Below are 15089 nucleotides of genomic sequence, written 5' to 3'. Positions count from 1 at the left end.
AGCATTTAGATTTGATTTTGCATTGGATAAAAAGGTAATTTCGAAAGGAAAAGTTTTTTTTTCTTTTGTTTGAAATGATATAAAGAGAGGGAAAATAAAAAATAAAAAATAAAGTTGTTATGAAAAGCATTTTGATGGATTTTTCATTTATCGGTTTGTGTTTTTTTATAGATTTAGGCTATGAAGAATCCATCACAACACAGCTTCATAGGAATGGTGTAGCATCAATTTCTTTAACTTCTAATACTGTGAGTCATTTTGCAGAGAAGTGAACACAATATAGAAATATATTACATATGGATATGATTCTGTAATAAGACAAGTTATATGGTTAAGCAATTTTGCTATAGTACCGTTCACATCCACGTTATCAAGGTAACTCCTTTCCCCATTAAGTAATGAAGTTGCCGCTGTTACCGAAATTACATATTATTTTTTTAACATTAAGTAATTGATACAATATGCAGAGCTTAAACCAGAGTTAACTCAAACTTAGCTAATTAACCGTCTGACTCAGCTTTGATAAAAAACAGAGTTAGTGATCAATGTTACAACCACATATACCCAATAAGACCGGCATTGACTGCTGACTTTGTGACTTCTTGTTTGTTTTTTACTTTTTTTTTCTTTTTTTTTTTTTTTCAAACAACTTGTAGTTCACGAGGAGAGCTAGAATTTAAACAATTCTTGAATCTTCTCCTTTTACACTTTTCCGCCCTTTTTTTTTTCTTTTATACATATTTTAGAACCAAATATGGGATTTTAAAATCCTTGCACTTTTTGTTTCCTTTTATTCCTCACTATATTTTCTCTGCTTATAATCAAAAGTGTTATCTTTATTGATCTCTGTTTAAGTCTGAGTTACTATGTTTTTCTCCTGTCTCCCAGCTTGAGGATCCCTTAATAGCTGGACTAGGACTTTATATTTAGACTAAGACTTTATATTCAAAAGATACACTCATATCGGCATTGACCGCCGACTTTAAACTCGGACTTTATATTCACATATCGGCATTGACCGCTGACTCACACTTATAAGTGTTATCTAGGTTTTTTGGTCGACAATTTGCAGCTTACTGAGGGGGGAGAGAGAGAGAGAGAGAGAGAGAGAGAGGAGAGAGAGAGAGAGAGAGAATCTACATTATAAAGTTCTCCATATTGAGCTTTGTATCTACACCATTCTTCACTAAGAAAGCTTTAATTTGTAAACATGGCTTCTTCTTCTTCTTGTCTTTCTTCCGCAATCTTTCCTCAACAAAAGCATGAGATTCAAGAAAAATATTATGTGTTTCTTAGTTTTAGAGGTGAAGACACCCGCCATCAATTTGTAAGCCATCTTTATGCTGCTTTATCTGCAAAGCATATTTCAACTTTCATGGATGATCATGAACTTCAGATCGGTGATGAAATTTCACACACACTTAGCAAAGCAATCCATGATTCCAAAATCTGGATTATCATTTTCTCATAAAATTATGCTTTCATCTATGTGGTGTTTGAATGAACCGGTGGAAATTCTTGAATGCAAGAAAAGGAATGAGCAGAGTGTTGTCATTCCAATCTTTTATGGTATAGATCCATCGGATGTACGAAAACAGGAGGGAAGTTGTAAAGTTGCATTTGCTAAACTTGAAGAACGTTTTAAAGACGGAATGGAGAAGATGCATCAATGGAGGGCTGCATTGACAGAAGCGTCTAATCTATGTGGATTGGATTCAAAGAGTTTCATGTAATTAATTTATTGGATTTTTTCAAAAAATAGCCACCGTATAAATGTAAACTTTAAAAATAGCAAATTTTTTTTTTTTTTAAACTAACCCACTTTTAACCAATTTAGACCAGAATACCCTTCATAAAGATTTTTTTCTTTTCTTTCTTTTCACTATCAAAACGCGTGTGTTTTTATTTTTTATTTTTTTGTTGTTTTTGGTTTTTTTTCTACTTTCCCTTTCAACAGCTAGGGATTCTTTCTACTTTCCCTTTCAAACACCTTCTCTGTGCTCTCAACACCACTGATATCGCTTTCTCTATTTCCACAGATTTCCTCCATTTTTGAACACCGCATCTACAAAACAAACTGTAAAGAAGCAGCCAAATACGAGGTCACGAAACCATCTGTTTTCACCTTCTACCCAATTCAGGTCTCCAATCGCATTTCTTCAATAGATCTCGGCTCTTGAAGTCAGGTTTCCTTCTCTTCTCTTCCTCCTCTTCTCTCCATTTACACCCCTACTCTCTCTCTCTCTCCCTCTCTCTCTTTTATCTTCTTCAACCTCTGGAAAACCTAGCTTACAGTTTCTTTTCAAATAGCAAGGGGTTTGAATTATCTACATGAGAATTATAAATTGAAGATGGCACATAGGGGTATTAAAACTGCTAATATCCTTGTTGGTGATGCTCTAAACGCTAAGATATCAGACTTTGCTAATATCCTTGTTGATGATGCTCTAAACGCTAAGATATCAGACTTTGGGAATCCTATCCTTTATGCAGAGGATGGACAGGACAATGAATTTAAGGTCATCAAAGTAAAAGCAACACGGTGAGTAAACAAAGAACCAGTACCCCCTTTTAACTTAATTTGCACTAATTTGTAAATGAAATGGCTATTTAATTTTATACATATAATCAAATTCTAAGGGAAAGAACAAGTACTATAACAACCAGTATTTCTGGATTGATACAGTGGATACATCATAAATGGCTCTTGAGTACCCAATGTACGGAAAGATATCGCAAACATAGTATGTCTATGGTTATGGTGTTGTTGTACTTGAAATTGTTAGTGCGAAGAAAAATGCAGAAAATAAATTCAACCAGAAGCAACATGAGTTTCTGGCAGAGGAGGTAAGCAAGTAGAGAAGCATGGCTGCAAACTTATTAAACTTCAATATTATGTGTTAATTAACTTAATTTGTTTAAATATATATTGCAAGTTTGTCTTGCAGAATCAAAACACAAGCTGCTGGAATTAGTGGATAATTGACCATCTTAACATTAGCAGTGAAGTGCACAAATATATTCACCACTGTCAGACCCACAACGTCTGATGTTGTAAGTTCTCTCACTGGTATGAAAACCATTAACGAAATCTCTATGCTTTCCTCCATGATAAGATCTCCCAGAATCTTTGCAAAAACTGTTTCCAATCTCTTCTTCATGACGATGAACAACCACCACCTTGTTGTTTTCCCAAACTATGCATAATGTTCGAATATTTCTAGAATGTATAGCATAGAAACATTCAGTTTATGAATAATGCAGACGATCTTTTAGATGCATCCACTTCTTTCTGTTTATGCGAATGCCTGCACAAATGTGCAAGTGCGTGTTTTATTTTTTTTTCCTTTTATTTTTTTTTCATGTTGTTTTGAAGTTGATCCAAATTTCCTATGGTTGCTTTGCTTTGTCTCTCTTCAAGAATAAGTAATGCGAAATTTTCTGCCAGGCTGTTAGAGAATAGTTAGTACAACTGATGTTTAAAACATTTAACATATCGAGCTTCTATGCTTCAGAGCAAGCAGTATTGTCACTCTATGCAGTAGGATGAATCTCAGGATGCACTGTTGATATTGGCCATGGAAAGATAGGTATATTTTCTATTCAGCCTTTAAGCTTATGAGAATCGGTTACTAATCAATTCTGGATTTAATGAATGTTTTTATAAGCTATTTTTATAATTGTTTTATTTTTCATTGTAGAGCAAATCTTATGTTCACCTTATCCTGTCTAGCATATAATGGCTGAGATTAGAAAATCAGTATTGATGGATATGTTAATGGTCCAATATCTGGATACATGTGCAGTTATAATTGTTTAGATGCTCAATATGCAATGTATTGTTTTATTTTATTTTTAAATTCTACAACAAAGAATTTTTTTACATTTTTTAGCAATCACTATCCCATTATAACAAGTGAAAAGTCATAAGCAGAATGCTTTATAGAGCGTTAGGTCATTAATATGTGATAGTCATGACTAACAACTATAAAACCGGTGGCTTTGATTTAAGTGTTAGTTTTTCTATTTTATGTCTTTCTATAAAAATTAAGAAATGAATGGTGAAAATGTTGCAAGTACTAGAGTACAGAATCTGAAATGATTGCATGTCACACTCACATTATATTCTGCCTATTCTTGACACGTTTTTTTAATGTATATTTGTTGGTTTTAATACTCTGCACAGTTCAGCATATTTAGTGGTTTTAGACTTTGGACACTTCAGCGAAAGCCAGGATGATGGGGTTCATTTGATAATTTGGCCTTCAAGAAACTTCATAAATAGTAATTGACCACTCTATTGCTAATTTGTGCAAGTCTACATATTCATAGTTTGATTGATCTTGGAAGGAAACTATTAACCTTTGTCCTTGGTGAGGTGTGGCATGTGCCTCATAGAATTCGTGCATGAATACAGTTTCTTTTATATTTCTTTTCCTGTAATTATGGAAAAAATAATTAATACCTATGAGAAATGGCAAAGTGAAAATTACATAAGAGGGGAAGAAGAGTGGAATATAGATAAAAGAATAAGGTTGAAATATCAATTAAAATTCCAACACCAAAATAATAAACTGATGCTGTCATAACAAGTATTGTGTGTCTTGTAGTCAAGTGGTAGGTGGCTCTAGATTCCTCTTAAATTTTGTTTGGGGTGTATGTTTAAAGAAAGGTTAAAGCTATTTCTATGTTTTAAGTTTGTAATTTTTATTTCGTCAGTATTGTTAGGAAGGATATCACAAAATTCTCAAAAATTGTATCATTTACTTTCTTTATGTAAGGGACATTTTTTTTTTTTTGGGTATATATGCAATATGCTTTAAGGCATTAGGTGTATTCTTAATTAAAGGAGTGGAAGTTGTGTTTGTTTAAAAGAATGATAAGGTCATTTCTCCATGTTTGGGGCTTGTCTTGTTTCATTGCACCTAAAGGTGTGTCTACTTAAATTCTATACTTGGGTTGGCTACTTGTCATGCAAACAATAATTCATAAACTTCTTTTGTTTTCTTTCTCTTATTTGTAATTTCTGATGCTTGTGGTGGAAAATTTTCTCCTTTTAAAGTCAAACAATTTTGACAGTCAGCTCCTAATGCAGTTTTAAAATACAATATCTACTCATAATTCCCCTTCTCTGGTTCTTGAGTTATTTTATGATCTTTTGATGGCAATGAATGGATAAAGTGGATAAGAAGGATTTAACAAATATTAGAGGAAACTGGGTATGATCTCACTGTTATCTATGCTACAAATTAAAATTTGACTGTTCAATATGCTTTTAATTTTTTTCTTTCTTTTTTTTTGAAAAATTCCAAGAAAGGTTTTTAATGGTGTTTTTTTTTTTTTTCTTTTTTCCCCTTTGGTGATGTCATTAAGAATTTGAGGACTTGCATATGGCATTAACAATATGATCTATATATAAATAATTAAGTTTTGTTGCTAATATTGATTTTCTATTTCTTTCAGCATTGGAGAAGCAAGTAATGGATCCAGTAGAAAATTGAAGCACAAAATTTGCAATCGTAGAGTTACAAGTGCATGCTAAGAAAATTACATACACATTCACAGAGATAGAGAAAGAGAGAGATAAATAGAGTTCTTCAGGAGGAAGTATGCTCATGAGGCTTACAACAAAGAACTAAGCATATGAGCTGGGTGGTGATGCATTTTTCTTTACTTTTGTCATGTTTATAGATGCATTTTTTTTTTCTTTCTAATATTAGCCTTTGAGTAGTAAAGATAATGGTGAATTATAATGTTCATTTAACGAAGATAACGATGTGTTATTGATGTAATGATAACTAATTGACCTTATTGAAAATGTGCCATGTTTATTTATTAGAATTACATTATGCACAAACATCTTACGAGCTCAATTGCAGATTCTGTAAAATTTTTCGCTTGTCGGAAAATATTTCCTTTAGGCGGAAAAATTTTCCTCTTGGTGGAAATCCCATATAGAGACCAATTGAAGCTTCTGGATAATTTTCCGCCAGGCGGAAATTTTTTTCCCCGAACAGAAATCATTTTCCTCTTGTTGGAAAATATTTCCATCCAGCGGAAATTGTTGCATAATATTTACTCCTATCGGAAACTAATTTTTTCCATTTGAAAAATCAATTTCTAATAGATTATTTAAGTTAATAGTGGGGTAAAAAAATTGAAAGTGGAGACAAATGTTATATAAGATGAAGATGGATTTAACAAAAAATGTTATACATTTGTTTAAAGGAAAGAAAAAATGATATACATTTTTTTTTTCTTTTCAAAATCATTTGGACATTTCATAAAATGAGATGTAAACTAAAGATTTAAAATTAACTTTAGAAAGCCTATTTTCATTTGGGATTAAATTCTTAAAAAAAAAAATTATTAATAAATTTTCCACAGTCGAGTAAATAATATAATATCCAAGATATGAAATATTATCAAAACATATTAAACCATAACACTAAATTAAAACTTCCTAATTCGAAGCATAAGACAATGGATTTGTACATCTCTGCCTATAATGTCCAACACCACCGCATCGGCTACATCTACATCCGATAACATCTTCACCTTCGGATTGTATGCGTTGCATAGTCGGCCTACCGGCTCACCTACGTGTCAATCTCAGTGGAAGAACAATACGACTTGCCACATCATCCGAAGCATGCCACTATTTGTCAACTAACACAAGATAAATGGATTTAGTATAAGCTGTACGATATGCATCCGTGGTGTAGTAATGAGAACACATGCCATGAGCAATTCTACGTTCTCTACAAGTGGCAATACAATGATCATAAGGATATTGATCAAGATCGAAGATTTTGCATAAGCATGTTTTTGATTGGAGATTAACTGTACCCCTCAAACTCCCACCTTCCACAAGAAATTCATACATATTAATGGCCTCCACACGTAGTCCGATAGACCCCAAATTTTGTAGTTTGAGTTGCTTTTCCATATGGTCAGTCACAGGCTTCGTCAATTTTGCACTTGCAGTACGTCGCTCATAAAACCATCTTTGCAATAAATCCCATATGTGCTCAATTTATGCTACTATTGGCATCTCTCTAGCATCTAGCAAAATACCATTCAAGCTTTCTGCAATATTGGTGGTCATGATAGTGTACCTTCTATATGGAGAAAGAGAATGTGCCCATCTTGTAGGGTCACATGACAGAATGTACTGGGCAGCCCTATTATTTTTCATCTCAATTTGCCCCATATAAAACTCAAAATCTTCAACCAATATACACTAGCTGCGAGCATGAAACATTGTATTATTGTTTCATCTTTCGCATGTCCATTTCCTTTAATATTTATGCTTATATGGTAAGTGCACAGTGCATGGTATGCATTAGGAAAAACTTTGCGTAATGCTTTTTCAGTAGCGGGTTGTCTATCACTCACAAACATTAAATCCGGGAAATCTCCAATGGCATCCTTGAGATTTTGGAAAAACCATGTATATGCTTGCTCGTTATCTCCATCTCCAATGCTGAAAGCCAAAGGATATATTTGCTTATTGCCATCCATGCCCGATGCAATATACATTTACCCTTTGTATTTCCCTTTCAATGTAGTCGCATCAACAGCCAATACGGGTCTTATGTGGGATATAAATCCCCTAATGCTTGCTCCAATCGCCATAAAGAAATATACAAAATTGTTATTATCATCTGTTTTGATACGTGTAAGAGTCCTAGGGTTCTTTGACACGAACTCATAATAGTAGGCAGGCAACTTAGCAAAATTCTCCTCTAGAGATTCCCTAACACTGTTAAGTGCATACTCTTTACCTTTCCATGCTTTGTTGTAGCTTATATTCATCCCATATTTCTATAAAAAATCATGTTGAATTTTTTTGGGTTTGTAAACACGTGCAATCCCTTTATTTTTAGATTTGATACGTTGCCTGATAACCCGGCTACTAGCCTACTTATGTTCTCGATGTACGATATCTAACGAGCAATTGTGTACATTATCAAAACTTCTCACAACAAATATTTCTCCATTTTTAAATGTGGTTACACGTAGTCGCCATTTACAAGTATTTTCCAAGCATACAACCTCATATCGTTGTGTAGTTGACCGTGTCACCTTAAACTCCTTATTTTCAGGCATGCAATAGATACTCAGTTTATTCTGTAAGTTATGTTTGTTGCAAAATTATTATCCAACTACTATGCTCTCACAGCCAGTGAACTTTGACAAAAATATGGCCATAGAACTATTTCTGTTGCTCGATGATATGTGGTCACTTGTAGCATTATGAACTCTAACATCATCAACTCCTTCATTGTTGATTTCAAGATGCATATCATTATCATTGTTCGGCAACTCATGATCAAAATATACATCATTATGATCAACATCATCCCCTGCTGCATTGTAATTCTCATCATGATCAATATTATGCAACTGCTCATACTCCTCATCGTTAGGAAACCATTCAGCATAGTCACCTCTAACATCAACTCTTTCATGGATGTTAAATGATGTCTAGGCCCCATAAACATCAACTTGATCTCTAAACTGAGTTTCTTGAACCATAATTTCTTGAGATGTAGCCTGAATAGGTTCAGTACCGGAAATTTGTGGTAGACAAATGCCAATTGGAGGACGAGCAAAAGAATGAAGATTACTCCCACTCTTCGAAGCAAAGGCTGTTTAATGAACATTTCTATATACATGTTCAACTTTTGAAATCACCTTAACATACAATGGAGGTCGAATCATTGCCATCCCTCCATTCCTCACTTCTTGAAGAAAGCATTTCACATCTCTATCACAGCGTATTTCTGTAGGATCCAACTTTTTTGCACATCGTCCATATATCCATTTTAGCTTTAGCAAATATTCATTTTGATCTATTTCAATAGAATTGAAAATCTCGTCCTCTAACTCTGATTTGTGCATCTCTTGCCGATGGAAACTATTATATTTTTACAATTTTGGTATTCCCAATTACTACCATCATTTTGTACCAATGTTCCATTGTATAAAATCGCAACTACAATATCATCATCTTCCATTTTACTACAAAATTAAATGAATAACATTAAACTAAATAAATAAATATATAAAAATTTGAATAATACTAAACAAACATATTAATTTTATTAAAAAAGTCGATTCTGTTTTTATTTTTGGGCCAAATATAGCTTTTTCCTACTGGTGGAAAACTGGCAGAAAAGTAGCAAAAAACTAGGGGAAAAGTAGCGAAAAACTGGTGGAAAATTAGCGAAAAACTTGCGAAAACTGACAAATTAGAGGAAAATGGCGGAAGTTCATCTTTTTCGCCAAATTTTCTCTGTTTTTACTATTTTTTGCAATTTTTCAGTTTTACACAAATTTTCCCTCATTTTCAAACCATATGTCACCTAAGTATTTTTAAACTCATATATAACAGCTCATAAATTAATTTCTTATAGACCCATATTAAATAAAAATCTTAAAAATTCCAAAACTAACAAAAAATACAAGAAAAAAGATAAAAAAGAGAAAAAAAATACATACCCACATTTCTTCAGTTTCATCTAATAAGAAAAAAGACAAAATTTTTACCTGAATTTAGTGTCAGAAATGAGAAAATACAAGAAAATGAGAGTGAGAGTAGATGAGAGGTAAAGAGTGTTTGTGGCCTATTAGAGAAACCCTTGCACAAAACATGAACGGGTGTGTAGAGGAAGAAGGAAAGGGTAAGAAAAAGCATATTGAGTAATTTTCAATTTGGTTAAGGGTATTTTTGTCCCAAAGTGGCTAGTTTTTTTTTTTTAAAAAATTTGCTATTCTTCAAAAATCGTATTACGGGGTGGCTAGTTTTCGAAAAAACCTTAATTTATTAATACCAGTAAGTAGTTAAAAATAGGATCTGCCTAACAGCAAGGCCCAATAATTTATTTCACACTTTTAATTACCACATCTAAAACCTAGCAGTTTTATTATTTTTTATTGGCAGGCTTGCTGCAATATAGTAAAATCACAAACAATATACTTATAAATTCTCCTATTTAGTTTACGATATATTGTAATTCGTGTTAATATATATATATATATATATATATATATATAAGCTTTTAGAATCAATGATGATTTAACATGATATCAGATTTTAAAATGTTAAAAACTTAGGTTCAATGGCAATGTTAGATATTAACTTGATATGTATAATAAATTCACATCCTAACAACCTATTTAAAAAACTAATATTTGTAAGGATCATAACAACCCATTTAAACAACTGATATTTGTTAGGGTCAAAATAGCAATGTTAAACATTAACTTGATATACAAAATAAACCTACACACATCCTAACAATTCAGATATTAGCTTGATATACATAATAAACCCATATTCTAAAAGTCTAAACTTTTAAGATCTGCTTGATATATGCAATAAACCTACATCCTAACGGCTTCAGCTTTTGCGATTAGTAATTATTTAACAAATAGCACTTTTTAAATAAATTTCATTTAAATACTTAAGGTTCTTTTTCCTAATTACATTTGGACCTCATATTTTTAACAAATTATAATTAACCTTCTTTTAATGTATATATTTATCAAAACAGACATTATTATTTAATGACGTGTTCTTTTGTGTATATGTGCTTTGTTGGTTCTTTTTAAAAATAAATAAATAAATAAATGTTTGTGATTGAATAAACTAGTAAAAATACTGTTTTGAGTTTTAACTGTTAAAATTAGAAAACTAGATGGAGGTTAACGATATTTTTTGCATGAATGAGTTCTTAATGTAACAAAGGCAAAACCAAAGAATCAAATTGAAATTTGCCCCTTTTTAAAATGTATAAAGAGCTCCTAATTCTTATGTTTTAAATTCCTCACTTTTTGCAAAAGAATGTAAAGTGTTATCATCAAGTAGATTTTCTAAATGACTGAAATTAAGTTGAATTCGTAGTATTCTTGTGTGTAAGATCTTTTATTTACCCAAAAAAAAAAGAAAAAAAAAGAAGGGTTCTTCACCATTTATTTACCCACAAAAAAAAATAAAAAAGGTTCTTCACCTTTTACCAACCGCTACATGATTGATTCAATAGATTAATTCATAAATTCCAGTTTTAAACAATAAGACACTGAAATAATATATTAATAATAAAAGAACATCCAATAAATAATATTATTTTCACTTTAACTGGTAACAACTAACAACAAACAACGACAATAAATATAGGATTTTAAAAGTGAATAATTCCAAATAGTTTCAATAGGGTATTAAAATTTCACTATTGTGCTTTTATATCAAGACTTGGGTACCATTTTTCCTAGAACTGTTTTTTTTTTTTTTTTTTTTTTTTTTTTTTTTGGTTTTTATATCAAGACTTGGGTACCATTTTTCTTAGAACTGTTTTTTTTTTTTTTGCGTTTTTGTAGGCCGGAGAGTGAGTTAGTTCAAAGAATTGTTGGAGATGTTTTGAAAAAATTGCCTCAATATCTATCATCAGATGAACAATATTTCAAGGGACTCATTGGAATTAAAGAAAACATAAAGGAAATTGAATCACTATTATCCATTGGCTCAAAAGATATTCGCCTTATAGGTATTTGGGGCATGGGGGTTATTGGTAAGACTACTCATGCTAGAGTTGTATTTCAAAGATTATCACATTCTCAATTTGAAAGTTGCTGTTTACTTCTGAATGTTAGAGAAGAGCATGAAAGACACGGATTAGATCATCTGAGAAGGAAACTTATATCTAACTTGTTGAATAATGATGGATACCCTAGTTGAAGATTTACCTTTTAATATCTTTGACAGACTTCGACATAAAAAGGTATTTATTGTTTTAGATGATGTGGATAAGTCAATCCTTTTAGATGATCTAATCAAAGGATGTCATCAACTTGCTCTTGGAAGTAGAATCATTGTTACAACTAGAGATAAACAAGTGCTTAGGAAAGCAGCCCATGGTATTTACAAGGTTGAGAGCTTAAATGACAATGAATCTCTTGAGTTCTTCCATTTGCATGCTTTTCGTGAAAACTCTCCAACAATTGATGATGAAATGGTGTTAAAGGTAACAAGATATGCTTATGGAAACCCACTAGCTCTTAAGGTCTTGGGCTCTTTCCTTTGCTGTAGAAGTAAAATAGATTGGGAAAGTGCACTGAAGAAGCTGAAAAGGGTTCTAAATCTAGAAATTCAAAATGTGTTGAAAATCAGTTACGAAGGACTAGATAAAGGGAACAAGGATATATTTCTTGACATTGCTTGCTTATTTAAGTCATCTTTTACAAGAGACCATGGAGAAAGCATATTAGATGATGGAAATTCCTCTGTGGAAATAGAAATAAATGTTCTCATTGAAAATTCTTTACTTGAAAATATTAAAGGTCGATGGGAAAATGTGCTATGGATGCATGATTTGTTGTGCCAATTGGGTAGGGCAATCATACGTGATGAAGATAAAGAACTCGGTAATCGTAGTAGTGCGATGCTATGGAAGTCTGCGTGGTATTGGAAAATAGTACAGTAAGTAGAAATGCATTATTGATTTCTTCTAAAATCGTTTGATTAATTCTTCTAACCATTTCAAACAAGCAAAATTAGGTCCATGTATACCAACAAGTTCCAAATAAATCCCTTAATTATCCTTATGTATAATACTAATGTTCATCTTAAATGCCAGGGAACCAAAGCAGTTGAAGTCATATCTTTGAACATATTTGAAATTAAAAAAAATGTGAAAGTGCGTCATGGAGCCTTCTCAAATATGCACAACGTACGAATTCTCAAAATTTATTATTTTGATGACATACGTCAAAATGAGTTTCTCCAAGTTTGTGACAACAATATTGGTGGCAATAAGTTCAAACTGTCCGTTCCTCAAGATCTTGATTCTTATCTTTCTAATAAGCTAAGGTATTTTCAATGGGACTTATACCCTTTAAAATGGTTGCCATCAAACTTTATTCCTGAGAATCTTGTTGAACTTGTACTTCGTGGCAGCCGTGTTGAAAAGCTCTGGAATAATCATAGAGTTGTGGTATGCTTAATTTACTTATATTATAATAGATGTTAATATACATGCATATATGTACTAATGATTAACCCCTTTTCCATGATATTGTTACAGTCTCTTCCGGTGTTAAGAAGGATGGATCTTAGTTATTCTAAGTTCCTTACTCAGTCTCCAAATCTGGAAAGTATAAATCTTGCAGGCTGTACAAGCTTGGTTCAAGTTCTTTCAGCTCTTCAAAATCTTGACAAGCTTACTTATCTAAATTTGAATGGCTGCTCTAAACTCAGAGATTTTCACGAGATATCAAAGAGAACAAAGGGATTATCAAAAAGTTGCATCCAAAATTTTACAAGCAATTTATGTCTCTACTCAACTCAGGCTCACATTTCTCAAAAGTTTGCACCGAATTTAAGGTATTTAGGTTTGAGTGGGACATCAATAGAAATATTGCCCCCATCAATTGGGTATCTATCAGGTCTTGTGGAATTAGATTTGTGGTCTTGTAAAAGACTTAAAAGGCTTCCAACAAGCATTTGTCACTTGAAATCTCTTGAATCTTTGGATCCGCGTTGGTGTGAGAAACTGAAGGCGTTTCCAGAAATCTTGGAGCCTATGGAACACTTGACATTACTTATGTTAAATGGCACGGGGATTAAAGAGTTGCCGGAGTCGATTGAAAATCTAGTATCGCTCAGAGCTTTATATATGCAAGTATGCAAGGACTTTGAGTTTCTCCCCAACAGTCTACGTAATTTAAGGAACCGTGAGATCATATGCCTCGACTCCTGTTCAAAATTTCAAATGTTGCCTTCCCTTCCACCGTCTTTTTTCAACTTGGCGGTGGAATATTGTGAGAGATTGAAATCGTTACCAGAGGTTCCATCACTATGTTTGAGTTTGTTTGCAATTGGCTGCACGTCACTGGAGAACATTTTGTATTGGAGGGCTCCAATATTACTTGATCTTGACATCACTAAAAAATTGAATGGAATTTATGATTATATTGACTTTTATGGTTGCCAAAAATTGGATCAGAATACACGCAACATGCTCACTGATCAAGCAGTAATTCATATTGTGTCTCGGTTGAAATTTGGAAGAACTGTATGTGCATCTATTTCTTTTCCTTTGCTGAGATGTTTATAATTTTGTTTTGGCTAAGTTTGATTAATTTCTCATGTTTATGATGCAGAGTGAAAGGTGTCATGATTTTCGCTATCCAGGAGATGAAATTCCAAGGTGGTTCAACTATCAAACTTGTGGGACTTCAATCAATAATGTTATGCTTCCTCCATATTGGAATAACGATGACTTCTTGGGTTTCGCTTTCTGCATTGTTTTTCATCAGAATAAAATTAACCCTCATATATTTCTTAATATTGATTGCAAATTAGATTCCAAAACCATCGATCATGATCATCCGTATGAATATCATTTCTTCACGTATGTTGAGGGAAAGGAGGTCAATTCAGATCACGTTCTCATGTGGTATGTAAGAAAACCGACTTTGAAAGAAGAAATGAATGGACTAAATTGGCCATCTACTTGTAGCACTGAGGCATTTTTCCACGTCTGGCATGAGTATTATGATTCAAGAGTCTATGGACGTAAGTCTGACGAGATTAAGAAGTTTGGGGTTCGGCTTGTATACAAACAGGACATAGATAGATTAGATGCAAAAACTGTAAGAAAGAATAAAAGACGCTTCAATGAATGTTGTGAATCAAGTGGAAGTGAAGCTGTTGAGACTCTTGAGGAAGAAGACGATGATGAATCACATTCTAAGAAACTCGTGGTTATAAACAGTGAGATGATGCCACACCAACAACCACTTTTGAAAGCATTTATGCATATCAAATCAGTTGATGCTAAGGCATCATCTTTGTCTGTTGTTTCTGCACTCTTCCGGTTCTTCTTCTGTTTGTTTTCTGCTTAATCTGTTTCCGCAAATGATGCTTTAGTTGATGATTCAAATGATGCTTCTCCTATCTAATAACAAACAAAAATCGCCGAAGCAGTAAGGTAAACCGAATTTACACTCTTTTTTTTTTTTTTAATGGCAAATTAATTTGTAGGAGTTGGTGTACTCTGTTTTAGAATATGCATTTTGTAGTA

At 32.7% G+C, this 15089-nt stretch overlaps 2 protein-coding genes across 2 annotated transcripts in view; both read left to right on the top strand.

Moving 5' to 3' along the window:
* LOC107429764 (disease resistance-like protein DSC1) overlaps positions 1 to 5835 on the top strand; it is a 62782-nt gene extending 56947 nt beyond the window's left edge. Inside the window, exons 7-11 of the mRNA XM_060817980.1 lie at positions 2040 to 2542; positions 2687 to 2847; positions 2949 to 3054; positions 3449 to 3590; positions 5464 to 5835. The gene's annotated coding sequence lies outside the window, so the exon portion shown is untranslated. The remainder of the gene's footprint in view (positions 1 to 2039; positions 2543 to 2686; positions 2848 to 2948; positions 3055 to 3448; positions 3591 to 5463) is intronic.
* Positions 1211 to 14910, top strand: LOC132804075 (disease resistance-like protein DSC1). The gene is made up of 8 exons (XM_060817979.1): positions 1211 to 1400; positions 1576 to 1729; positions 2363 to 2542; positions 11386 to 11576; positions 11803 to 12308; positions 12642 to 12998; positions 13089 to 14078; positions 14167 to 14910. Exons 1-8 carry the CDS (start codon positions 1211 to 1213, stop codon positions 14908 to 14910), a joined length of 3312 nt encoding a protein of 1103 aa, XP_060673962.1.
* Positions 14911 to 15089: the final 179 nt, after the last annotated feature.

The sequence above is a fragment of the Ziziphus jujuba genome, chromosome 6, assembly GCF_031755915.1.
Source record: "Ziziphus jujuba cultivar Dongzao chromosome 6, ASM3175591v1".
NCBI classification, from domain to species: Eukaryota; Viridiplantae; Streptophyta; class Magnoliopsida; order Rosales; family Rhamnaceae; genus Ziziphus; species Ziziphus jujuba.
This window is presented reverse-complemented; position numbering and strand designations above follow the sequence as displayed.

Coding starts and splice junctions, on each gene's coding strand:
- LOC132804075 (XM_060817979.1), top strand. CDS start 1,211: ATGGCTTCTTCTTCTTCTTGTCTTTCTTCCGCAATCTTTCCTCAACAA. Junction 12,999..13,088: donor GGAATAATCATAGAGTTGTG/GTATGCTTAATT, acceptor ATATTGTTACAG/TCTCTTCCGGTGTTAAGAAG. Junction 14,079..14,166: donor GGTTGAAATTTGGAAGAACT/GTATGTGCATCT, acceptor TTTATGATGCAG/AGTGAAAGGTGTCATGATTT.